Raw genomic sequence first — 26146 nt, 5'->3', positions numbered from 1 at the left:
CCTGCTTGTGCTCCGCCTCTCTCAAAAATAAAGATTAAAAAAAAAATCAAGAACAGAAATAAAACCTGGCAATATCTGTCTTTGAGATAAAATTTTAGGAGCCTCTAGGCTCTAACGGATTTTTTTTATTTGTTTACTTAATTAACAATAAAGAAAATAAAAGATCCTGTTTGGCCTTTGCTTCCCAATCCGTTGTATCACCTGAAGCTAATCGTGGATGTAGTCAGACCATTTGAATTTGAATGTGGCTTCTCTTGTTAGCTCTGTGCCCTTGCTGACGTAACTAACCTCTCTGTGTCTTAATTTCCTCCCTGTAAGATGGCTACTATCCCATCATCTCTTGTGAGGGGGGAAATGATAATACGAGGAGGTGCTTAGGGGCATTTACAATATATTGCCTTGTTCCTGTTTCCCTGATTGATATTATGTGCCAAACCATGATTTTCGGTGTAGAGTCCTTGCATCTTTAGTAGGAAAGCATGAAGCTCTTGGGTTCTAGAGACAAGGAAACTGATGGGGAACAGGAGTTGATGTATATATAATCTCTGTTACATTGTCGTGCGGCTGAAAATAAGGTTCCCTGAAGAGCGATTGTTAAGGTAGGCTGGTAAGACAGTCCTCCAATGAAATGAATGGCATTTTATCTCTGATCAATAGAAAACTACTTTAGGGCGAGAATAAAATGTGTAGCGATGAGTGTAAATGGGAGTGACATTACCAGCATTTCTTCGAATGAAAAGTTTTTCTGTAAGCAATTTCAGCGGACTCCAGTACATTTAAATAAACAGTATTTCTTGACTGTGACAGGCATATTTGTGAATGTACTGAGCATTTAGTAATCCCTCCTGATTTCAGGAATAACATCATTCTTGATCCAATAATTGTGAGGTGTGAATGATTCTCTAGAGCTTTGCAGAGGCCAGAATGCATCTCTCAAACCACAGTGAATTTTCCATTATCTCTCGGTAGATAATCGGTTTTGTGAATCATCTTCAGGGGCCAGGAGCTCTCCCTCTTTTTAACACCGAGAATGATTAGCTTGTGTTTGCGAAAATGAATGCATGTACGCTGACTGCATTAGCAGCCTCAAGTAAATGGTCTGGGGGCGATTAAATTTGGTTTTCAATGAGAGTATCAGTACCTTTCCTCATATACCAATATGAATGTATCTATATACGCACATACACACAGAGCTCGGAAGGTCTGTGTTGTCTTATTTTGGAAATTTACTGCCGTTGAATTCTTTAATTATCTTAAAAATAACTCAGTATTTTTTAGGAGTATCAATGACTCTTTTGCCTTTTTGGATCAAACTGACATGCCTCAATCTGGGATTTTAAGGCCCAGCCTCCTGAGCTAAATTTACCAAGCCACTTTCCCATAATTTTTTCTTTACTCTCCTGAGTCATATTCATATTCCAAATTAAGATTCACTCCTGGAAACCCTCAGATTGCCATCATCATAGCAGTAGTGATTTTTATATGCTGCAGGAAAAAATGTTTATTCTGGAACTTCTTCTAAGCCTGGATATTCCATAGCTGTTCTTTGTCTTTTTCCTTCTCCCTCTGATAATATGTGTGTGTGTGTGTGTGTGTGTGCGCTCTGCATCTCTGCATGTGTGGTACTTTGGCATTGTCTAATGCACGCTTATTGAGCGAATGCTACACTTTGAAATTGGAATGAATATCAAAAAGTCATCTAGTTTTGGACATTCCTCAGCCTAATTCAATAAATGCTTGTTGGGGTCCTAATTGGGTGAACCGCAGAACATAAATGAGAGAGTTATGCATTGACGGGGAAGTATTGCACGTAACACATGGCCTCGTGTCATGTTCGTTTCAAGGTCTCCAGGGGCCCGCGGGAGGTTTCAGTCTTTGAGAAGACACTGTTCTGCCTCTTGTAGTATAAAGTTTATGACATCACGGTTCATGAAGAACATAAACATTAGAGCGGTGTATATATGGTCCTAATCAAACTCATAATCCTTATGTGTCTTTGCTTCTGGATGTAAAAGACTTTGTTGTGTTGACTCACCTTCGAAATGGGTGGGATTGTATACATTGGAAGATTTGTCCTTCCTTTAAAAAATTTTTTTTAACATTTATTCAGTTTTGAGAGAGAGAGAGAGAGACAGAGTGTGAGCAGGGGAGGGGCAGAGAGAGAGGAAGACACAGAATCCAAAGCAGGCTCTGGGCCCTGAGCTGTCAGCACAGAGCCTGATGTGGGCCTCGAATTCACAAACTGTGAGATCATGACCTGAGCCGAAGTCGGAGGCTTAACCAACTGAGCCACCCAGGCATCCCTCTTTTTTTGTTTTTGTTTTTGTTTTTTTAATACTGATTAGCTACTGATTAAAAGTGACTTTAAGAAAGTGAAGGGTAGGGCTGTGGCTACAGAAATGTGTTGTATAATTTCTGGGCTTGTTTCTGAAATTTAGACTTCAAGTTTAAGAGGCTCTTCTGGATAGATGTGGATATTCGAGACCAGAATATAAACATCTGTGTTCGAATACAGGTACCCATCACAATATCTGGGTTCCTTTTCCAGTATATTAAATGAGAGGGTTGAAGGATTTTCACATAGTTTGGGACAAAAACAGATGCATTTCCCAAGTAAGAATTTTGTGTGCTTGCATGTAATTGAAAGCTAGTCAAAATAGTTTACGATGTAGGAAATCCAAGCCCTAGATGACCATGAAAGACTTCTTTGTAAACCTTTGCTCACTAAGCATCATTTTTAAATTGTTTAAAAATATTTTAATGGCAGGGTGCCTGTATGGCTCAGTCAGTTGAGCATCCGACTTCAGCTCAGGTCATGGTCTCACTTAGAGTTTGTGAGTTCCAGCCCCACATTGGGTTTTGGATACTCTGTCCCCCTCTTTTTTTTTTTCTGCCCCTCCCCTGCTCACTCTCTCTTTCCCAAAAACAGATAAACATTTAAAGAAATATTTTCATATCATTGAGACAGAACGCCATTTTGATTATTTTAAAAAATACTAATGTCATTAACATTTTATTTTTGTCCCCCGTTTGGCCATGTGTGATTGTGATGTGAATGGTATTTTTTACGGATGACACCACTCGGTGGTTGACCAGCGCTTGGCCACTCCAGGAAAGAGGGAACAGAGTGTGTGATATCTGCACAAAATGATCCCCTCTTTACCTGGAGATACGGTTGGATGAGGTAGACACAGAAATCATGAACGACGAACATTTATAACACCAGCCGCAGGTGCCAAAGGAGAAGGTTATCTGAGGAGCAAATTCTTGCCCTAAGCCTTGATGCTTTATTTCTAAGGAAAAGCGGCCATTGCCTGGTCCCACCCGACAACTGGGTGTAACATAAGGCACCTGTTAAGGGACATCTAGCAGTGTAGGGTGACTGGTCCCATAGACTTTTCAGCATCGGGAGTTGTGATGGAGAGACCTCCCGGTAGATATAGGGTGAGTGTAAACTTGGCTAAAGACTTCAAGTCCATGGTCAAGGTCAAACGGAGAGCCTGGGATGTAGAAGGGTTCTGGCAGTCCCGTGTTGACCCTGCCTGAGAAAGCTGCCTCTACTCAGAGCAGAGGTAGGGACAGAAGTATATGGGGCAAAGCGTGGGCACACAGCTGAAGTCAAGAAAGGCTGAAGATGGCAGGTAGACCAGAAGCCCAGAATGTCTTCAGGAACCTCGCAGCAGAAACAGAGGGGAAGCGAAAACAGGTGATAGAGGGAAATTGCAAAGAGAGCAGATCTGGTGGTGGAGGCTGCCACAAGTTATAAATGTTCTATTATTGGTGAGTCACATCTCTAGTAATGAGAGGGAACGGTGCAACAGGGAGGGACATCTGATAGCAGAGAGAAGCAGAACGTCTGTGAAAATACTATATTCGTCTGGGCCATTTATTAAACAGTCGACCCTTGAACAGCATTGACCTGAACTCCATCTACACGCAGATTTTTTTTTTTTCCGATAGATACAGGAGAGTGCCGTAAATGTATTTTCTCTTAAGATTTTCTTCCTAACATTTTCTTTTCTCTAGCTTACTCTGTTGCGAGAATACCATATGTCATGCACACAACGTACAAAATATGTGCTCATCGATTGTTTATGGGATTGGTAAGGGTTCTCCTGGTCAACGTGAGGCTCTTAGTTAAGTTTTGGTGGGGAGTCAGAAGTTACGCGCCCGTTCTCAACTGTTCAGGACGTTGTCTCCCCTGTCCCCCCGCATTGTTCAAGGTACCAATGTGTCATTAGTTCCTGAGGAAAGTTCTGTATCGTCAAGCCGTGTAAGAATGACTGCTTCAACTTGTTGACTATATTCAGGTAAAGTTGTGTTATATTACGGTTTTGGAATAATTCCTTTTTTTCAAAAGGGGAAAGGGTTTTTGAACTTAAAAGGGGAAAAGTGTTTATCTGCACAGTTCACTAATGTGTGTGCGTTCCTACTGGTAGTGAGATGCTGGGGGTGGGGGTGATACGGATGTCCGACAGGAATGTTAACTTTTAATCTTGTAATTCAGGTGTCAGCGCGTCCTTTGTGGTTCAGGGTTACTGCTTTTCTGTCATCCCCCGTGCTTTCTGGCTCTGCCCTGGCACTGTGGTCGATCTGCATTATTATGTGTTAATATGCATTAACTCTATACGGTGTCTTTTGAGGTTTTTTCCCCCCTGAGCCAGTTTCCCAGCCACCATTAAAAATAAACGCCATATTTTCAACATAAAAACATAAAAATCACCTCCTGCACGTGAGGGGTGTTTCCTTGTGTTTTTCCTTATATGCATCTAATCTCTGCACAGCGTGATCGTTGAGTTCTGGAGGAATTGATAAAGGCTGGGGACGGGCTAGTTCATGCACTGAGTTTTTGTCCTACGCCGTTGCACTTTGGACACATCCCTGCCTGTGGACCAACCCCTCACCCCTGCCGCCGCCAGATGTGACACTGCTTGCTTCCTCCAGACCTAGCATTTCTTGAGCCCCCACCGGGTACGGATACCTTTGCAGACTGCGGTGACGACAGGAGACGGGGTCCTTGTGGTCTCTGGGTGTTCAAAGCCTGCACCTTCGTTGGTAGAGCAGTGGCTTGGCGGGGGTTTGTAAGCGGTTCTCTGGTCTCGTGCCCTCCACCGACGGCACTGACCGGCTTTTGCAGGGGGAGCAGCCCCAGCCCCGCGGGGCTCTGCCCGATCCTCGGGGCTGCACGAGGAATGGCACCTCTGAATTAACTAAAAACCCCCTGAAGGTCTTCAGATAGAAGCAAGTAGTAGATCCCTAGATAGGTTTGGTGCTTCTCACCCAGTTGATGAATTTAGAAATGGTAGGATTTATTTGTAGCTATTATTTCCCCCAGGGACGGGCTGCGGATACGTTTCTTTATCTGCTACCATTTGCACGGACTGTGAGTTAGGAGGTGACCTGCGTCTCGGCCAGATAAATCCTGGCATCCCAAGTCCAGCCAGCCTCCTCTGTTGCCGTGGAGGGAAAGCGGGCACTGAAATTTCTTTGCTCGAGAAGGCAGGGGAGCTCCGTCTCGCACACAGAAGGTTGCCGTGAGCGGGTTTTAAAACTGCCAGCCGCCTATTAAACAGGGGCTGTGGCTCATCCTGATGGAGCCGGAGTCGGGTTCCGATCGCGGGCAGAGCTGTTCGGACCTCTACAGGCACACATTCCCCAGATGGGCGGCTGACCACCAGGAACTGATAAGCTGTGAGCTCTCAGGCACAGGACGCGGGGACAGGCCGTGTCACCCACAGGGTCTCCCTGAAGCCCTGGGGAGTTACCTCCAGAAGCACGAGGCCACGTTTGCTGAAGATGTGCCTGCTGTGTGTTTCAGATGACTGATGGCCCCCATTACTCGGCCGAGCTTCCGTTCTAGCGCCTGGGAAGATCAAAGCAGTGCCGTGTGATTTTTTTCTTTTCCTTTTTCTTTTCCTTTTTTTTTTTTTGGCTTAGTGTAAATTCAAGCATGGCCACAAAGGCTTGTTTCCTTCCCTCGGAAAAGCAATTTAGCCCACAGAAAATAATTAAATCCGCAGTATCTTGCAATAATGAGAAATTTGCAACGGGGGAGGGTTAATTGTTTCAATCCGATTTTAGTTGCCCAATAAAATGTCTAAGGAGGGCGTCCAGACAGTGCCCGAGTTCATGCACAACACGGCCGCTTTTTCAGCCTTTCTGTCGCTTCCCCTGCAGGATCACGCAGATCTGAGAAGCCATTTCTTCACGGTCGGGATGAAGCTAGAAACAGTGAATTTGAGCGAGCCCTCCCATATCTGTCCCGCATCAGTGACCAAGGTGAGCCTCCCGCTTTGCTTTCCACCTCAGCCCCCGTGTTGCTGTTCACAGCCGACCGGATGAAATACGCGGTTGCAGGGGCGTGCCGCGGCACCCCTGCGCCCGGCGGAGGGCACCTTCTCGCCAGCCCCGCTGTCACTGGTCGTAGAGAACGAGGCCAGTCACCTGCCTCCCGTTGCAGCAGAGATTCGGGGAGCGCAGAATGTAGACGCTGGTGTCCCCGAGTGGCCGGGAAGAAGGTCCAGACGCCCGCTGGGTCTGCAGCAGCGACCTCTGCCGCGACTCTGATCCACCTTGCGCTGTTGGCCGTGGCCACCTCAGTGTCCCTGTTGGTTCCCGTTATCTTTGACACAACATGCTCGTGAGTCACGCATCGTCAGCGTTGCAATGGCAGCCTGGTCCTCTCCCGCTGGCAGGCGTTAGAGTGATGTGTTTATAGTTCGAACACCCGAGAAAAAGGCGGAAAGCCGATTCCCATCTCCGGTGTGTCCCCCCACCCCGTCCGCTTGCGTTTTGTCACTGGCTTTCATCCACGAAGGGAGGAGCCTGCTTCTCCGATTCGCGAATTTAAGACGAAATTGCCTTTTAATGTAAAGTCACTGTCATTACGGCCCGAGGGGCTTTTCAGATTGTAATGTCCCTTCCCCGTCGAGGAAGTCACCTGTGGAAGTCACACCTGAGGCACGTGTTTCTACCTTGAGTGTCCTCTTACAGATGGCGGGAGAGACCAAAGCCACCTTCTTGCCCAGTGTATGTTTTAGTTAATGGCCTTTTGTGAGGGAACTTAATTAACGGTTCAAAAGTCAATTCCATTTTCATTTCTTAAACTAAGGAAGCCTGGATTTGTTAATACAGGGGTGGGCGTTTCAGAGTCATTCGGCGTGGTCTTTTTTTAATTCACGATTTGATAAGATGTACGTCACATTATGGAAGACGGTTGTGATCGCGGTGTTTCTTTTCTTCTACATGGGTTTTCTTCAGAACGTAAATTACTTTTACATCACTGCTGATTTATTTGGAGAACAACTGGCCCGTGAGAAAAAAAAATACAGAGTGATGCTTTCCACGGTGGTTTCTAGGGTTGCGATTTATGTTCTCGGTCATAACACCATCCGTTAAAAGGCTTTTTTATTTAAGTTGACCTTTGGGGGTTTTCCTCGTGCATTCTGGTAATTGCACATTTTCCCAAAACTGATAAGTGTTACCTTGCTGCACGCTGGCCAGAATTTCCCTTTGTCCCAGCAGCAGCTGATGTGGTAATGCCAGCTGCCCATTTATCTGCATAAATGTTACCCTGTCGTCATTCTGAGAGGCAACGGTGTCCCCTTCCCCTGGTATTTATACAGTAAACGAAAGAGAGATGCCGGTGTGCTCAGTGTCTCCACAGAGGACTCACATTTTTATGCCTGCAAATAATCGTAATCTGTACCGTTAGAATGTGACATACTAATTACGGAGAGTCTCAGCCCAGATACCGGTGTCTTGTGGGATAGATTTCCAGTGACAGTAGCTTGGTTTCACACTAAATAAGTCTTATTGGGGGTGGGGGCGGGGAGGATATGTTCTCTGATTTTTTTAGGCTACAGTTTCTTTTTCATTTTGTTTCTTCTTACCCTTTCTACGAAGGATAAAACGCTCAGTCTTTCTGTTCCGCACAAACCCTTTTTGGCCCTGTGGTGTAGAACACACGTGGATTGGACTGTATGCTTTGACCTCTTAGGACTTAGATGGGCAGGTTCAAGGTCCCCCCGCATGTAGTGAGATTTCAGGATGTTCTAAGGTGGTAGGTATTTATATAATTAGACATGATTGTCTTAACATCGGAGAAGGCTTTAGAATATTATGTTTGAGAACATAACTGCTCATGATAATGAAAACTTCATTTTCATTTTCCTCGGGGCTTTCCTTCATGGCACAACTATTAAAGACATAAATAAATAACATTAAAGCCAACAGATGAAGCAAGTAACTGTGTTTTAAATGCCCAACCTTTAGCAGGACGGTGAGATTACAGATTGTGTGTTTGGGGATCCACTGATGACAATGACTGTCATCTGTGTCTGTGAATTATATTGTATTGTTTAGATAAAGAATCTTGGTTCTATTTCTTTCAAGGCTGGCTCTGAGCTGCACAGCCTTGGGCCAGCAGGTTAACTGCTCTAGGTTTTAGTTCTGAGACCTACAGGTTTTGGACCAGATTGCTCAGTGTTTCTATACCATGTGGGACATGAACCCTGATGGAGTTGAGGAAACTGATTCAGCTTTTCTTCTGAAGTATGTGCACACGAATATGCGTTTTAATAGGTTTTGGAGATTCCTCAGTGCCCATGCTCACAGGGTCTAGTGGTGCTAACAAATTCTGCCATCAGAATTCCAGGTTTTTAATATATACATCTGTGTGTGTGTGTGTGTGTGTGTGTGTGTGTGGTGTGTGTGCACGTGCATGTGAGATTAGATCCCACTGGCATTTAATGTAGGCACTATTCTGGACAGTGGGAACGTGGACAAAAGTCCCTGCTTTTACAGAGCTTATGTTTTAATGGGTGATGGTAGAGAAGAAGGAAGTAAATCAATAGAAAGTTACATGTCAAATGCTAAGGAGAAAGACACAGCAGGGAAGGGACCAGAGGAGGCTGGAAGGCCAGAGTGTGGGAGGGAAGGTGTGGTTTTGAATCGGGCTCCAGAGGGAAGAGCTTGCCGGGAGGGCGAAGTTTGATCCTTTGCTCCATAAAGTCTCCTTTCAGACGCAGATCTCAGGCAGCAGAATTAGGGCTATTTACCAGAAGTAACTTGAAGAAGAACAAGAGTGAGTGTGCGTTTCTGCTTTGATTTTAATTAGGCTGTCTCCAGAAAAATATTCTGTACATGAGGGAGCCAGGAATCCTAGCTTAGGAAGAGTGTTCCAAGCCAGACAGTGGGGTTCTTAAATGATCTGCTGTGAGGCCGTGGGTCCCTGCCGTGGACGTGGAGAAACCACTGACCTTCCAGGGCCCATCCTGGCTTTTGGGTTTGTCTTCCTTCATGAGTGTTTTTCTTCCGGCACTGACCGTCCCTTTACTTCTCTAAAGTCACTGACGTCGTTTTGTGCTTTCGTATGTACACGACTCACCCGCTTATCTTTCCATTAAAGCGGCCACAGTGATCGACTCTTGAACCGGATCATTTTGGCGATTTCCACTGAGGTGCCGGGCTGTGTCGGAATCCTTTCGATGAAACCTATTTGTTGCATTTGGAAGCTGTGCCAGCGTTTCATACCGGCATCGTGTGATAATCCCGAGGAATTAACCCTTGGCTCTGTGGTTGTTTTCTCTTCCAGGTTTTTAACAACCACTTTTTCCAAGTGACTATTGACGACCTAAGACCAGAACCTAGTAAACTCTCAATGCTGTGCCATGCGGATTCTTTGGGGATTTTACCAGTACAATGGTGCCTTAAAAATGGAGTCAATCTCACACCTCCCAAAGGTCTGTATTCCGTGAAAACGTGCAGGGTTTGGGTGGCTGAGGAAGGTGGCGTCACCGAAGCGTGCCTCCGATGATCTCGAGAAGTTTATGTTGTAAACGATTTAGATTGTGGGAAAACAGCGCACCTCACAGGTGGCTTGACACTGGACTCTGTCACAGCTCCTTCCCGTGGCGAGGTGCGTGACTTCGGGCTTCCGGAGAAGTCCACTCTGTCCGCCGTGGCTCCCCATCCGCCGTGGTGTGCGGGGGTGCTGGGGTGTGGTGACAGAGGGCACAGCTAAGCCATCGAGGGCACAGCTAAGCGATCGAGGCTGAACGCTTGAAGGTGTTCGAGAAGTGGCGTTAGAAACGCAGCATCATGCGGAAGAAACATTTCTCTCCGTTTTGATTTCCGTGAAGTTCATTTTCCCCCAAGCTCACTGTCTGGTAGCCAACAGTGTGATGCCGTAACACATTAAAATAATTAAGTCGGGAGCCGGGTCGCACTAAAACCATGTCACACTGGAACCCACGAACCACATTCTTGGTAAGTACCTCGCGTGTCGTGGGGTGACGTGTGGTTTGCTGCCCCTTGCAGATCTGACGCTCCTGCAGCGAAGAGAGCAGCTGGATGGAGAGAGAGGGGGTGGGAGGGAAAACAGAGGGGGTGATAGAATAATTGCAGGAAGAGATGAGACGAATAAACTTCCTGCAGGAATTTAACAGATCACAAAAAATGCAGGGGTTCTGTGCTGCCCTTTCCAGATCCCCAGGGCCTGGATTATTTCTAGCAGTCCTCACGCTGGGAGGTTAATGAATAGCCACAGGTTAAGTTCCAGATACCTGGGGGTCGTCGTGTCCCAGAGGCAGCCTTTGCCCCAGCTGCACCTGCCTGGCCCGTCTGTGCCGTGCTCCGCTGACCGCTCACTGTCCCCCGCCCCCCCACGCTCCCTGTGCTCATCCCCACCGGGCGAAGGTACCCCCACGTCAGCTGCCGGTTCTTCTCCTTAAAGTCGTGCAGCAGCAGAATGTGGTCTCGTTAGAGCACGGTAGGCTGGTGCAGACCACTCCCCGAACCGTTCCGAGTGCCTGGGCCAACGGCGTCCTGGAAATGGGCCTTGCCCTGGCACGAGGCGGAGTCACAGAGCCCGTGTGACCCGTCCGAGGCCACGCGGGTGGTGACTAACGGGGAGAGACGCCCTCCCCGATTCTGTGCTCCGCGGCGGCGAGGACGCCAGTTCCCGAGGGTCCTCGCAGGGGACCCTGGCCAGATCGGGACTGTCAATCAGACGGGACACCTGCTGGATTCCACGGGCGCTCTGCCGCGTCAAACCAGTGACACAAGGCTGGATATCTTTGTAATCCTCTAGCATGATAGGTTTCTTACCACGAACGATCGAGCGGTAGCAGATCAGAGAAAGGTCGCAGTCCTTTCCTGCGTGACATCTAGCAACAGGTCACTTGTTGAATCTCCCAGTCAGTCCCACGCACGATCTCTACTCCTTCCTGACTTCTGTGATCTGAGCGTTTGTGCGGATGGGTCCAGGTCGTTGAAGAAAGACTTCCTCCTGGATATCTAAAATGCTGCTTGGTTGGAAATTATAAAATTCCTAGGTAGTAATAAGATCTGTTGAAGAATTTAAAGAAAAAAAATTACTCGGGTATTTCCTCACGTGGTGAAAAAAGGGAAAATATCTGGGTATGCATTTTGGCTGCTGGATTATTCCATTAAGCAGGGTTTTCATGTTTAACACTATCTCTAGATTTTTTAAAATATATTTCTTATAAACATATTACACTGTTAGAAATGCATTTTAGAAAAGAGACTGTTGGCATAATTTGGGTATTTATTTGGAAAGTAGGTGTGCCTCTTTGGATAATTGCATTTCATGATGTTTGGAGAAATACAGTTGGAGAATTAGAATTCTAGGGAATAACTGTCCCGGGGCCTGCGATTATAACAAAGTCTTGGCTAATTTATTTGCTGAGCTCTCACCATTTTGGGAGAATATGTTGAGCATATATTACGCACATAGTAAAACCTATTTTTGTAATTCAAGTGCATTAAAATTGAGAGGGCGGTGGTAGGGTTTTTGGTAGATGTGATTTTATGGTTTGCTTGTGAGCTAATTTGCTATGGGTCTTAAATGTCAACAGCGAGGCCGGGGATCATGCCGTAGAATTTTTTCAAACACCACTCTTTATTAACCTGCGAACGTATGTGCTCTTCTTATCAAAGTTGCTTTTAACTCAAGTTCTGAACTTTGTATGTACAGTACGTCGGATTTATTACTCATGTTGGGAAGTGACTTTAGATGGTTTCTTGTGTGTATGCTTTCACGAATGTGTTACGTCGTTTAGATTTCCGTTCGAACGGGGCGCCTGGGTGGCGCAGTCGGTTAAGCGTCCGACTTCAGCCAGGTCACGATCTCGCGGTCCGGGAGTTCGAGCCCCGCGTCGGGCTCTGTGCTGATGGCTCGGAGCCTGTTTCCGGTTCTGTGTCTCCCTCTCTCTCTGCCCCTCCCCCGTTCATGCTCTGTCTCTCTCTGTCCCAAAAATAAATAAACGTTGAAAAAAAAAATTAAAAAAAAAAAAAAAAGATTTCCGTTCGAACGGTAAACACCACTTACAATTACATGCTGCCTGATCCCTAAACAAAAGATATTATCCCCGCTCACTCCCCAGTGGGAAGGAGCTGATGAAACAAAACATATCTGATGGTGTGGGAGATTTGCAGAGAACAGAGACCCATACTTAGGTTGTTTTGAATCTGTTTCTTAAGTTAAAAAAAAAATTTGTCTCCATGGGGCGCCTGGGTGGCTCATTCGGTTGAGGATCCAACTTCGGCTCAGGTCATGGTCTCGTATTCATGGGTTCGAGCCCCACATCGGACTCTGTGCTGACAGCTCAGAGCCTGGAGCCTGCTTCAGATTCTGTGTCTCCCTCTCTCTCCGCCCCTCCCCTGTTTGTGCTCTGTCCCTCTCTGTCTCTCAAAAAATAAAATAAAACGTTAAAGAATTCAGAAAACAAAAATCTGTCTCCAGACTTTAGAGACAAGTAGGGTGTAAGCTAGAATGGATAGGAAGGTTTCAGGATGTCTGTGAGAGAAAGTGCTTTCCTGGTAAGCAAAGGACAGATCCTTGGAAGTTTTATTCCATTAGTTTAAAACTAGCAAACAGCCATTCACAATTATAGACGCTATAAAAAGTGATGAAACAAGTAAATAAACCTGTGAAGCAAAAGTGTGTATATAGGTTATCAACCATGACTTACGATTTTTAAACTATTTCATTAACCTCCTTGGCGTGTAACATCAAGGATTAGTCGTAGAAAAAGAGGAGTGAACATCCTACCCGGGGGGGATCTTAGTAGAAAATATTAAGCTTTTGCATTTATTGTAAATCGGTTGTAAAATGGGTATGCAGAGGCTAAAAGTGAATCACTTCCTTTAGCTCTCTGTCCCCGCTGTTTGGCCATCTTAATAGTAGGCACGTGAACCGTTAAGACGATTTAAGAAGTGAAGGTGTTGTTTTATTATTATCAAGACTCAGAGTAGTGAACCCTAACTGGTGTCCTCTTTTCCTGAAGACAAACCTCAGACACTGACCGATGAGCGTACCCCATTCGGTAATCTGTTATGTTTCGGACGTACCACAGGGTACAGAAAATAATAAATGCACATAATCTCCTGGACCCCCTGCCTTGAGGGAACAGATGCTGGCATTTGGCCACATTGGAGTCAGATTTTTAAAAAATGAAATAAAGCATCATAGAATATAATAGAAGACCGAGTCACCGCTGACTGTGTTTCTCACCTAACTATTGCATCGGCGAATCCCGTCAGTGTTTTCAGGATCTGACCGTGTGTCATCACGACCACCCTGGTCCAGGCCACCGTCAGACGTCTCCTGGGTTACTGCAGTGGCCTCCGGCGTTGCACGCGTTCTTCGATGAGATGCTCGGGCTGGTTGTGCTAAGGTGGACATCGCACACGTCCCTCCTCTGTTCGGACTGTCCGCGGCCTTGGTACCTCAAGTATCAAGTCAGTGGAAATTCCAGCTCATGGTCCCAGCCTACAGCGCCCACTAGTTCCCTGTCTGGCCTCGTCTCCTAAGATGCCCCCCACTCCAGTCTGTCCAGTCCCGCCTTCCTCCTTGCCATTCCCGGGACCTGGCCCTCATCCCCACCCCCGCTTAGGTTGTCTGTCCTTCCATCTGACTGAGGTGCCGCCTGGCTGGGGCGGGCGTTCTTCTCTGGCCTGTTTAGTGTCGATTACAAATCTCTACCCTCGATGTTTTTATCTCCTTCCCTGCATGGCTTTGCTGCACAGAACTTATTATCATGGGAGGTACAATTGCTGTATATTTTCCTTCTTTGCCCTGGTTTTTATGTGTCTCTCCAGCGATGTGAAAGTTCACCGACGGCAGGGATTTTTGTCGCGTTCTCTGCTTATCCTCAGTGGCTAAAGCAGTGCGGCTCTCGGTCCGTATTTGTTAAGCGTTGAATGTTGAAGTTCTGCCTGTATTCCTCCCCTTCCCTCCCCTGCCTCTCTGTCGGGTCTCCAGCCGCCCCACCCGTCTCCCCCCACCCCCCCATAACCACTTTCCTCATCCAAAGCACACTCCAGGCTCTGAGCACAGAGCCGGACGCGGGGCTCGAACCTATGAACCGTGAGGTCATGCCCTGAGCGGAAGTTGGACGCTCAACCGCCTGAGCCCCCTCAGGCAGCCCCTGCAGCAGATCTTTTTGATAGGCATGTAAAGAGTATCCCGCTATGCCCACCCTTATGTAACTTTCCTCCTGTAACATTTTGCAGATTTTCCTCCGTGTTGATGCATATAGATTCCTTACTCATTTTGCCTGTTTTATGAATATACGTTAATTCTGGAAATCCATTTCCCGTTTAAAGACATTCGAGGCATTAACTCTTTTCTGCGTTGGGAATGGTACTCAGAGCATCTTTGTACATGTGCCCAAAGTGAGAGATCTCTCCAGGGATATACCCAGAGAGTGGAGTTGCTGGAGATCCTATTTGGCGTCCTCCTCACCATTCTGTGATACGCTGGGGCGTGAACAAGTGCCATCCTGACGCCTGGGAAATGGGTCTCCGGTTTCATTTTGGTGTCCCTAACCTGCTAGTGCCGTGGAGCGGTTCATCATACGCTTGTTCACAGTTTGTGTTGCCTTTGCTTTGCTTATTATATTGCTCTCCTTTTTCTTTTGATCGTAGAAGTATTTATATGTTTGAGGATGAATTTCTTCTCTCGCCATGCGCGTCACAATATGTAATAGTCTAGCCTGTGGCTCGTTGCTTCACTTTCTAATGGTATTTTGTGTTATATTGGAATACGAGACGATAATGTGGTCAAACGAGCCTTTTCCATTATGATTTGTCTATGGCTTTAGATAAACTTTGTTTTATTGATGTTCTATGTTTCCTTTGACAATCCTGCGGTTTCATTTTCTGTAGTTAGCTTTTTAGTGTACTCTCGGAGTTAAGTTTTGCACGGCACGAGGGATGAAAAGAGGTTGCTTTTATTTTCTCACTTAGGTTGAATTGGATTTTCAGATTCAGCCATTGCCTCAGCATCATTCATTGAATAGTGTGCAGTTTCCTCGCTGATGGGTGATGCCCCCACTAACACGCATCCGGTCCCTTCGAGGGCTGAGAACCTTATCTGTTCTTAGTTCTTATGCTTCATTGCTGTTTGTCCGTCTCTGCATAAATACCTCACTTTTAAAAACCGATTTTACTCTGTGTCTCGATATCCATCCGGTGACTCCCTCGACCTTTTCTTCCTTTTCAAAATTGTCTTAGTTGTTTTTTGCAGGTTATCGTATGTGAATTTTAGAACCAGTTTGTAAGACACTGTGAAAAAAACCCATTGGATTTTGACTGACCGTGCATTGGACTTAATTAATTAATTTAGAAAAATGGACGTTTTATTGTGTTATCTTTTTACAACTTGTTTTGCTAGTAATTTTCCTAGATACTTCCTGTTCGCTTGCTGTTGTGAATGGGTGTTTTTTTTTTATTCATTTGATTTTTTTTATCGGCTGTGGCCAGTCTAATGGAATATACCCCTGGTTTTTGTTTGTTTTTTATCCAGTCGCTCTCCTAGGCAGTGTGGCTCCAGAACAGTTAGTGTAAGATAACGGGTAAGCCGATTGCTGAAGGTCTGGTAACACTAGCTTGTAAAACCATCTGGAGCTGGTGCTGTTTTAGTTTGTGTTGTGTTGTGTATGAACTTATTTCTGTGAAAGGTTGTTAAGTTTAGCCATGGTTACCACTTCTGTTGGAGACAGTTTTGGTAATGTCTATATATTTGCAGACGAATATTATATATTCATATAATACATATTTAGATATTCGTATAATTATATAGTATCTGTTTTAGCAGTGCTTTCCCATTTACCGTCCGAGTGTTCCGTTTGACCAACCTTATTAACTGAACTGTTCAACCGTTACATATTCTCTATTTTTGTTTGTTCTATGATTTTCTAGAAAGTGCATCAAAATATCGTGAGACTGGAGATCTGTCCGCTTGTGTGTGTGTGTGTGTGTGTGTGTGTGTGTGTGAAGCATTCAGGTTCAGGACCGCTAGAGCTTGCTGGTGTTGGTTCTCTGTATCCCTAGTCATTCATTTTGCTTTACAACCTCTTCTGTTTCTTTCTGTGGGTTGTGATTTCTCGTGGTGAACTGAGTTTCAGTGGTGCTTGTTATTTCTGTGCGAGTTCCCTCATCCTTAGAGTGAAGTAATTCCTTCCATCTGGTTTTGCATTAGAGTCTGCCCAGTGTTCTAAGAATTTTGCAGGTCCTAGAGTATTTATTTATTACCGTCTTTATCTCCTCCGATTTTTAAAATCGGTGTTACTCACTTCCGCATCCCCGGCACCTGAAACAGTGCCTGGTACGTGCCTGTGTCCCTGGTTATTGGAGGGAGGAACGAATGGACGAATGCCACGTGCATTTGTCAGCCTGTACGATACACGTTGTAAATTTGCCCAGCCTCCCCACAGATGCCCCTGGCTCGGAGGAGCTCGGGACTCCTCTCTGTCCTCCTTTGAGCGGAGCCCTGGGCTGGGCAGGGAGCGGCCGTGTCTGCTCCTTGTCCCTTTCGGTGAGCTGACGTCGTCCGGACCCGTTCTCGCAGACTGGGCAGCTGACCGGGGCCGGGCGTTTTATGATGGTCTCTGCTCCCGCTGCTCTCCTCTCTCAAGCCCGTGGTCACCTTCTGCCCCGTGTGAGCGCCAGACGTTCCCGGACTGGCCGGCTCTGCCTCTGTGGGCCTCTTGGTGTTTTGGCATCTGGAGATTCTCTTCTCTTTCGGGTTTGGCTGTGTCATTCTTTTTATTACTACCGTAGTTCATCTGGCACCTGAGAGGGTCCCTCTTGTTACTGGATTTGGAAGTTTATTCTCGTTTGTAGCTCTCTGATTGATTCTTGAGCAAAAACCTGCTTTTGATTGAAAAGAGCTGGGGGAGTAAAACTCTTTGGGTGATTTTTTGTATCTGAAAATATTTCCGATTGTTGGGAACTTACATCTCTCTGGCTTACTTACTCCTCACTTTGTGGTTGAGGATTCTTACCATGGCTTTGCCATTGACAGCCGATATTTATGTGACGTTGGACTCTCTCCCGGGGACACGTCCACGTCTCCTAACATGGCAGGCTTCAAGGGAGGGCACGTGCCCTTTAGCGAACAGCACAGGGGAAAGAAGTACTTGGCGTAGTTACTGGTGTGCCAGAAGTCAGCCTTCTTGCCTGGGAGCCTGTACGAAGACTTCTCCAGGAACTGAATGGAGAGACTATTGAGAAATCTTGCCCAGGAAGAGACGGACTGGTTCTAGGGGCTGCGTGTGCCCCCTGAGGAGTGTGGCCTAGCTTCCTCACCCGTTCATCCCGCTTCCCTGACAAGATGGCGGCGAGGGTCACCTGAGGGGAGGCCATCACGCGCTTAGCCTTAGCGAGTCCCAGGAACTCAGTAGAAGCCTGGAGGGAGACCACCTTTCAGGAAGACCGGTGCCGTGAGTGAGAGTCCAGTAAAGTTGTCCCAACGGTCCATGAGATTTTCTGAGGAAGGATGAGGAACCTGTTCTTACAACATGGCTTCTTTTGTGTCCTCTTGCGTTCTTGTATCTCAGGTCTGGTACGTGCCGATCTTTGGCGATGGTCATGTCGTTTTCCCTTTCAAAGAGACGTTGAACTGAAAGCTAAATGAGTCCTCTGTTCACACCAGATGTCGAGCACCTCAGTGCTCTAAAGGTGCTCCGAGGTGGAGATGTCCTTATGGGGCTGTGTGTTCTTCAGTCAGTTGCGGGGGAGGGGGGCATGTCCAGAACTTTCTTTCCTGCTTCTCCATGTCGGCCTCCATCCTGGAGTCACAGTTCCCGCACGGTGTGTGTGTCCCTCAGGACCTGCTGGAGCAGGTGACACGGAACCGGTCCCTGTCTCATTCACATCTTAACAGCGATGAACCTGAGTCCAGCAACCTGGAGACTGAGGCAAAAATCATCGAATGAAATGCATTTCCCTGTTGGGGAAAGTGTTACTAACTTATTAGAACTTCATTTTATTGGGTTAAAGACTATGCTTTAATTATAGTTTTAATACGCATCCATTCTTTAAAATTTTGAAAACAAAAGGAGAGAAGTTTCCTATCCTGAAGAAACAACGTTTGGTATATATTCTCTCAGATTTCTGTTTCCTAGAATATGTAACTTTGTATATCGGTTTAATTATTTTACACACACGAATTTGCCACCTACATGCCAAAACGTCTTCTACTTTAAATGACTGGAAAGTTCCATGATTGGCAGGTAAATAATTGACTTAGGGACACCTGGGTGGCTCAGTTGGTTAAGCATCTGATTCTGATTTCAGTTGGGTTATGATTTTGGGACACCACATCAATCCGTGCTTGGGATTCTCTCTCTCCCTCTCTGTTTGTCCTTCCCCGCCCACCCTCAAAATAAATACATAAACTTGAAAAAATTGATTGAAACACGCCCCTGTTGTTTGTCTGTATTGTTCTCATCTGCTTTTATGCATAAAATGTTTGCACGGCATCCTGTTATTTTTGTAGGATACTTCATAATGGAGTTCCTGCTCTGTTCACACCCCAGCTCACTCTGCCCACCCCACAGTCCCCCTTGTTCTTTCTAGAGCATTCTGGACCTGCTTCTGGCCTTTTGCAGTTGTTGGCCCCTTCCACTGGCATCCCCTTCCCCGAGGTGGCCGCAAGACTTGCTTCCTCAGTTCCTAGGTTTTTCAGCGTTTCGTCAAGACTTCAGCCCTCCCTTTGCCTATAGCACTGATTGTCTGATTTTTTTCTATTTGTGTATTATGTGTCTCCTCCCACTGCAGCGTAAGCTTGCCTGCGTAAAGGTTTTTGTCTTTGGTCCTTTCTGTATGCTTAGAACTAGAACCATGCCTGGCATGTAGCATGCACCTAATAAATGCTTTCAATGATACCATATGTGAATGAACAAATGGGTAGAGTGGAGAGGAGACCCCTTCTTAAAGATTTTGACACATTGCGAAATTGGCATCTGTGGTGGATTTTTGAGATTATATGCCAACCAGAAATGCATAAAAGCACCTGTTTCCCAACAGTCTTTGCAGTGGTGGGTTTTTATTCTTATTTTTCATTTTGACAGTCAGGTAGACGGCAGAGGTGAAACTCTTTTGCTGATACTGTTTTTGAAGGTTGTAGAAGTTTGCTTGTTTGTATGTTTTCCATATTCACCTACTGTAGAAGGGCAGCTCTTACTCTGTGTCTATTTTATTACAAAAGTGTGTCTTTTTTTACATCCTTCCCTTCCCTCCATCCTCCCATGACGGTCTCTGGGATGTCGTGGTTCACTTCCTGGTGCAAAAGGCATGAGAACACCGTGGTTAGCGGGGTGGGAGGGTGTCACGATTCACTTCCTGCTGCAAAGGCAAATAGACCACCATGATTTTCTGAGGTTGTCCCGATTCACTTCCTGGTGCTGAGGAGAGTCCCAACTTCCTACAGGAACTGGCTAAAATCAGGATTCTGTTAGCAGTTGAAAAGCTGGACGTTGGCTCCTGGGAGGCAGTCATGGCGTATTCCACATGCTGAATTAGCTCTTGATTGATTGACTAGTGCCTTGATTGACTATCCTTTAAAATAGGGCAAAGGTCTGCACTTTCAAATAATTTTTTTTAATGTTTTTATTTTTGACAGAGAGAGAGATAGAGCATGAGTGGGGGAGGGGCAGAGAGAGAGGGGAGACACAGAATCCAAAGCAGGCTCCGGGTTCCGAGCCGTCAGCACAGAGCCCGACGCGGGGCTCCAACTCACAGACCGCGAGATCATGACCTGAGCCGAAGTCGGACGCTCAACCGACTGAGCCCCCAAGAGCCCCTCAAGTAATTTTTATTAAAATAATATATGATCATTATTGAACACTTGGAAAATAACAAAGAGATGGAAGAAGAACACATCCACGAGTCCCACCATCCAGATAACTATGTGGATCGTTACCACTACGACATTTTCCTTGCATTTCCTCTGGTCTTTTTCTTTGGATACTTTCATAAAAATCTGTTAATTCTGTATATGCTTGTGCCAGGAAGTCTTTCCATCTAGACCTATAGCAATAATGTTCTCATAATTTTTTTTTTCCACAAACTGTGCAGTTTCGTGCCTGTGTGATTTTCTGTGGACCTTAGATAAGTCATATATCGTTTCCTATTTTGGGATGTAAGGTTGTCCCACCGATAATAATGCCATTGTACCTTAATGTGTAACACTTTTTCAGTTTTTAGGACTGTTGTGAAATTGTTGTGTCAAAGTCCATGAACATTTTCCTGCCAAATTGTTTTCCCAGAGAATTACCCACTTGCAGTCCCAATAGTAATGTTTTCAAGTGGGGCTGTTTTTTGCCAATTAATTTGTATCATAAGGAAATGGGTCATCGACCTGTTCTCTTTTGGACCTGTAGCAGTTGGAACTTCGTTCAGAATAAACACTAATAAAAGCTTTAAATAACTCCAGTGGCCATGGTTCAACAGTCCCCTGTGGCAGCTTGTTGAGGATTTTAACAGCCCAAGGGGTTTTGATTTCCTTTTATTTTCTTTTCCCCTCTGCTATTTTCCTCCCTCCTGGGTTTAAAACATGTTTTCGTAGCTACAGTTAAGCCTTAGTACTTCTTGTTCTGTCTTTGTTGATTAATGAGTATAATTGACCCCTGTTGTCTCTATTATACAAGCCACAGCAATTTGTTTTTATGTAGCAGATATTTTCTGAGCTGTCACAAAACTGCCTTACAAAGAGAGAGCTCATTATCTGCCTGAAGGAAAGGAATTTTAAGTGATGAAGTGAATAAAGGTCCCTATGAGAAGGAGGAGGAGAAGTGTAGGCTATTCAGATGTTCAAGGAACAGTGGGGGCAAAATAATCCATTGTTGCTTAGGTACCGGGCCAGACTTGGTTAGATCTTGAAATTGCTAGATTAAAAATGGCTCCCCATAGAGACAGTCTTGAAGACTGATACAGAAGCATGGAATGTAGGTCTGAGAAACCATAGAGCATGACGTTGGATGGAGTGGGTTGCAGCCTATGGGAAGTTCACGGTTACGAACACGATTATAGAAATCCCAGCTAAATTCCTCTGGAGGGGGAGTAGAGGTGGCTTGTAAGTTGGAAGGTTTTATCTGAACAGATGTTGACCATAAAGAATATCCAGATTTCCATGTTCTATCAGAAGATGGCTTGTTTTTCATTTATGTAGTTCCCCCCTGCCCCACCATTTCTTCTTTGCCCCCATGATCTTCATGAGATTTTCCTCAGCTCACCAAACGAACTAAGGAATCAGCAGAGGTCGAGGGGAAGAGACATTGCGACACAGTGCGATCTTGGCTTTAGCGAAGTCAGTCTGCCACAACCCTGAGAAATGGGGTCCTTGTGCCTCGGAACCATCTTGCCTTCAGCTAGTCTATGGCGAGCTCCTCTGGGGAGCGTCCTGTCACATAACCTCTCTTCATCAACCCTGCCGCACTTTTCTCGGAGGAGAAGAGGAAGGAATTAACCACACACAAGGACGGGCACAATTCTTAAGCAGCAGCAGTTACTTAGTCACTAACGATGGCTCTGAATTATGGAATGCGACAGCTGGAGGGGCCTTGAAGGTCTCCTCTTTATTTTGTGAATACGGAAAGTCAGACACGGAAGATTTTTTGCTTCTTCCTGGTTTCATCCAGTTCCTAGTAGAGCCGGCTCTAAAAACCCAAATGCCCTCCTTTCATATGGTTGGGTAGCTTCTCGGCAGTTTGAGTAGTCTTTCGGCAAACTCTTCTGTTCTTACACGTTTAAGGCAAAGATTTGATCCAGAATAGCTCCAGATGAACTATTCTCAAAGTGCAGGGTTCTGTTCATTGTAAAGAAACTTGCAGTACCTTATTTAAAGCATATTTTGTTTTATTCTGTTTTGTGGATAAGCGTTCAGAAAAAAAAAAAGTTGGCTTGGTTCCTTCCAGAAACCTCTGATGCAAGAGCCATCTGGCTCTGGAGAGAGGTGTTGGGGACAAGGGCAGGTAGGAAAACTTTCAGAATCTCTTTGAAACTAACTACCGGGAGTAACAGCATCTCAGAGCTGTAAGACGTTTTGCCCCCTTGTTGGAAAGAAATGAGGCGTTGTCAGCCTTTGTAGAATGACAGGGAGGTCGTAGGAAGAAAAGGGGTGCTTCGGCCATGGATGGTCAGCAGGGTAGGGGGGTTCAAGGATCAGCCCCTGGGCCAGAGGGGGGCCAGAGGAGTACCAGTCCTTCTTTGCTAACCCCATCCCGTCTTCTAATGAAAACTGTGTAAATTGAGCTTCCTCAATGAAAAGAATACTATCTTGTACTCGGAGGTACAGACGGAGGTAGGAGGCAACAGTACCTTGACTTTCTTCAATGAAGATCTTCTGTACTCTCCTTGTAGCCGTGGGGTTTAGTAACTATGGGTCCCCGTGTGATGTGAATTCGCAGGTGTGGAATTTACGATGATACGGGGAAGAGAAAATGAGGACTTGGCAGGACTTGGCAGGTCTTGGCTTGAGAACATAGTTAAGAAATCCCTCGTGGGTTTATTTTCCATGCACTTCAAACCCATCAAGGGAGAACGCCCAAGTGAGGGTTAGGGTGACGTTGTCCGCCGTCCTGACGAATCCTGATGGGTAGAACGCTGTTCGTCCTCATCACCGTCCTTGGTTCACAAGAAGCACAAATAACACCCGTAGGAAGAGCCGTCCCCCTATCTGGGTTAGAGCGCACACCCAATGCTGTGCTTATGTTCTGATTTAGAACTGTTTCCTCTTCCCACGACCTTCCCAAGACCTTCTCCCATGGCTTGTCATGGTGGGCATGATGGATGTACTTGAATTGCGTCCCCTCCTGCCAAATGAAATGAAGAAAGAGAAGAACCCACTTTGGCAACATCGCTATTCATTACGCTTGTTAACACGAGTGAAGGGCTGTTTCTCCAAACACCCCCCGCCCCCACCGTGTCTCACAGGTGCCCCCCCCCAGCGCTTCCCCCAAAGGGGCCCACCTTTCCCGATGCTCATTTCCTTCCTCTCCCTGGGTGCTGTCCGAGGACGGGCTGCCCGCCCGCCCCCCCCCGGCCTCTGGAGGCTTTCTTTCTCACGAACACCTCAACTCCTCATTTGCTGTTTGTTTTACTTTCTGTTACTCTTTAAAAACCCTCCCCCGAGGTAGTGTTTTCCAATAAAATCTCACGGTTTCCACAAAGATATCGAGAAGTTCACAGGAACTCTCAGGCTTCACGTGCAGGGAGGTATCACTGTGTATTTCCGCAAAACGCATTGTGCGAATGCGTTGTGTATAACATCCTGTCTCGATGCTGCTGCCCCAGAGCACGTCCGTCCACCGGCGGGTGCCGATGTGGGTCAGCGCCACCCTTCACGCGGTTTCAGACCCCACATCGCGGTCACGATGGAACACCCGCCCTGTATTTCGTACTTTGTGTTTTTCCACGCGTTCCCCGTGAAATCTGATGTGCCGTCAGGCACAAGAAGGGACTTCACCCTCCGGGGTCCTGTATTTGCACTGCTTACTGATTTAACTAGTGACACCCTCTGAAGCTATTTATTTGGTTAATGCTGTTCTGTCTGTGTTTTCGCCCCGTGCAGGTTACTCTGGCCAGGACTTCGACTGGGCAGATTATCACAAGCAGCATGGGACCGAGGAAGCGCCTCCTTTCGGCTTCAGGAATGTAAGGAGCTTGGTGCTTGCTACTGCTTTGTTCCTAGATGTTGTTCACCGTGAACTTTGTAAGTTGCTTCCCGTTCGTGAGCAAGACGAGTGTGCTGCCGTGGACCACAGGATCCTTACTAGGCTTTCGTAGTTTTTGCAAAGGCCTCCTTCAGGTTGTGTGTTAGGGTGACTCTGGGGTGTTGGAGCACAGCCACTGCTACGTGTATGGTGGCCCGGTATAAGTTCATGTCTCACTTATGGAAGGGTCCGGTGTGTTCTAGATTAGCACAGGCTTCTTACTACGGTGAGCCTGGGCCTCAGGAGAGCCTCTGGCTTCATCCCCTGAGTCTAGTGAGCAGATCAAATAGCAGTGTGTGTGTGTGTGTGTGTGTGTGTGTGTTCACACGGGTGTACTTGTTATAGGAGTTGGTTGTATCACGTGGCTTATCAAGTACTCATTTAGACTGGATCAACCCTGGGAACTATGAAAAGGCACATGGATTATTACGTCTGTATTCAGAATGAGGCACCGATGTATACAACCTAGTGTGTTGAACGTGCATTTAGCTATGAAAGTTAATTCTTTATACTAAAGAAAAAAAAAGACTCAGTCCTCCAGTTGGGGACGGCAGGCATCACAGTGCAGAGTGCTCCCAAATCAGAGACCTTTTCTGGACGCGTCCTCCTCCAGCCGCTGATTCCTTGCTACCCCACCGATAACTCGTACTACGGGGATCATGGCACATGACAGCTGAGAGGCGGAAGGGGCTGGCTCAATCGAGAAGCTCAGTACCGAGCGTAAGTCCAAGGTGGATTTTGAAGAATTAAGTAGGTCGGTCACTGGGTCAGCTTGACCCCATAAATGCAGAAACTAAATGCAGAAACACGTCCGTGGCAGAGTCGGAAATCGGGGCTCCTGAAACCAACAAAGGGACTTTCTGCCGGCTGATGCTGCTTTTGCACAAAGCTGGTTCTTCTGCGGCGCACGGGAAGATCTGCGTGGTGAGGCGCGGTGGTATGTGCGGTGGGGCCCCTCCCCCATGCGTGTAGGCGCTCGGAGGTGCCACCGAGAGGGTAGCCGCTGGTTAGCTCCCGGGGCTTATCAAGTCCGGTGCAGTCTTACTAACCCTTTTACAGTGATAGTGCTGTCGCAGAGCCCTGGCCTCGTTGCCTTGCAGTTAGGATCCTGGAGACACTTAGCACGTCCCCAGACCCCTTCGAAGTTGTGCTTTCTACCCGACCAAAGACATATTCGTTCCCTACCTCTTCACCCTTGGGAGGAAGATCCTGACGTGTCCCCTGGTTTCGTGCGTAAGGAGGCGTTTCCTCTGCAAAATACGGTTCCACTGTCCTCTGCTCCCGTTCAGCCAGCAGCTCGCCAAATGGGATTTAGTAGAGGAAGTAGCCACATCCCCAGGTGGCCTCTGAGCTCCCAGGCTTTAGCTACCAGGATGAAATCTGTTTTAATGACTGTGCCGGCGTATTCATTAGGAATGCACTTGTTACAAATATGCCCTCTTTGTTCCCGGCTCCGCGTTTATGTAATCGACGGGATTGTCATCTGCCTGTTGGCATAGGTGTTGCATTCCTGGTGCTCTGCTGAATTTTGTTAGCTTGCCTCGAGTGCTCTTTAAGGGGATGCTTATCGTGAATTCATTTTTTAATCACGCGTCTTGTGTGCACTAGAGGAGAGGGGGTGTGGAAGTGGCTGCATGGGAGACATTTCCCCGGGGATGTTTAACAATCAGAGACGGTTCTGAGATGGATTGACACAGCGAAATGCTTAGTAAAATAAACTCACGGGTAACAGGTTTGCCATTGATCTTTATAAATTACCCTCAAGCAGCGAGTTGAAACGAAAATAGGTTATGCGGTTGTAGCTTTCCCTTATTAAGGAGGATCAAATGCATTTTAACTTACTTAGAGGTTTTTCAGGCAGCCTATCGAGTCATATTATCAAAAAGCTCAATACATAATATGCACGGATAGGCAGGATGACTTGTAGGAAAACAGCCTGCCTAGAATTTTCCTTGGTTCCTATTTCCAAAGAGACATAAAGGAGAAGAACAAATCGCTTTCTTATCGCATATGCTGGGTCATTTTGTTCTGGTTACGTAAAGATATAATTGACTTGCGACGTAACGTATATAAATAGATACGTGAATGCAAATTAGCTTGGCCTCCTCCCACGGGTCAAGTAA

The 26146-nt window shown here is 46.3% G+C and overlaps 1 protein-coding gene across 5 annotated transcripts in view; it reads left to right on the top strand.

The window, feature by feature from the left end:
• The window catches only part of SFMBT2 (Scm like with four mbt domains 2), a 227553-nt gene that overhangs the window by 137156 nt on the left and 64251 nt on the right, over nucleotides 1-26146 (top strand). For all 5 annotated transcript variants that reach the window (XM_047064867.1, XM_047064866.1, XM_047064869.1 and 2 more), the window contains 3 exons: nucleotides 6178-6279; nucleotides 9596-9743; nucleotides 23882-23964. In XM_047064867.1, coding sequence (XP_046920823.1) covers nucleotides 6178-6279; nucleotides 9596-9743; nucleotides 23882-23964 — 333 coding nt within the window. The remainder of the gene's footprint in view (nucleotides 1-6177; nucleotides 6280-9595; nucleotides 9744-23881; nucleotides 23965-26146) is intronic.

Source organism: Lynx rufus, unplaced genomic scaffold (assembly GCF_022079265.1).
Source record: "Lynx rufus isolate CCGP_SWC_20201006 ecotype Redwood Valley unplaced genomic scaffold, mLynRuf1.p SCAF_7, whole genome shotgun sequence".
Taxonomy (NCBI): domain Eukaryota; kingdom Metazoa; phylum Chordata; class Mammalia; order Carnivora; family Felidae; genus Lynx; species Lynx rufus.
This window is presented reverse-complemented; position numbering and strand designations above follow the sequence as displayed.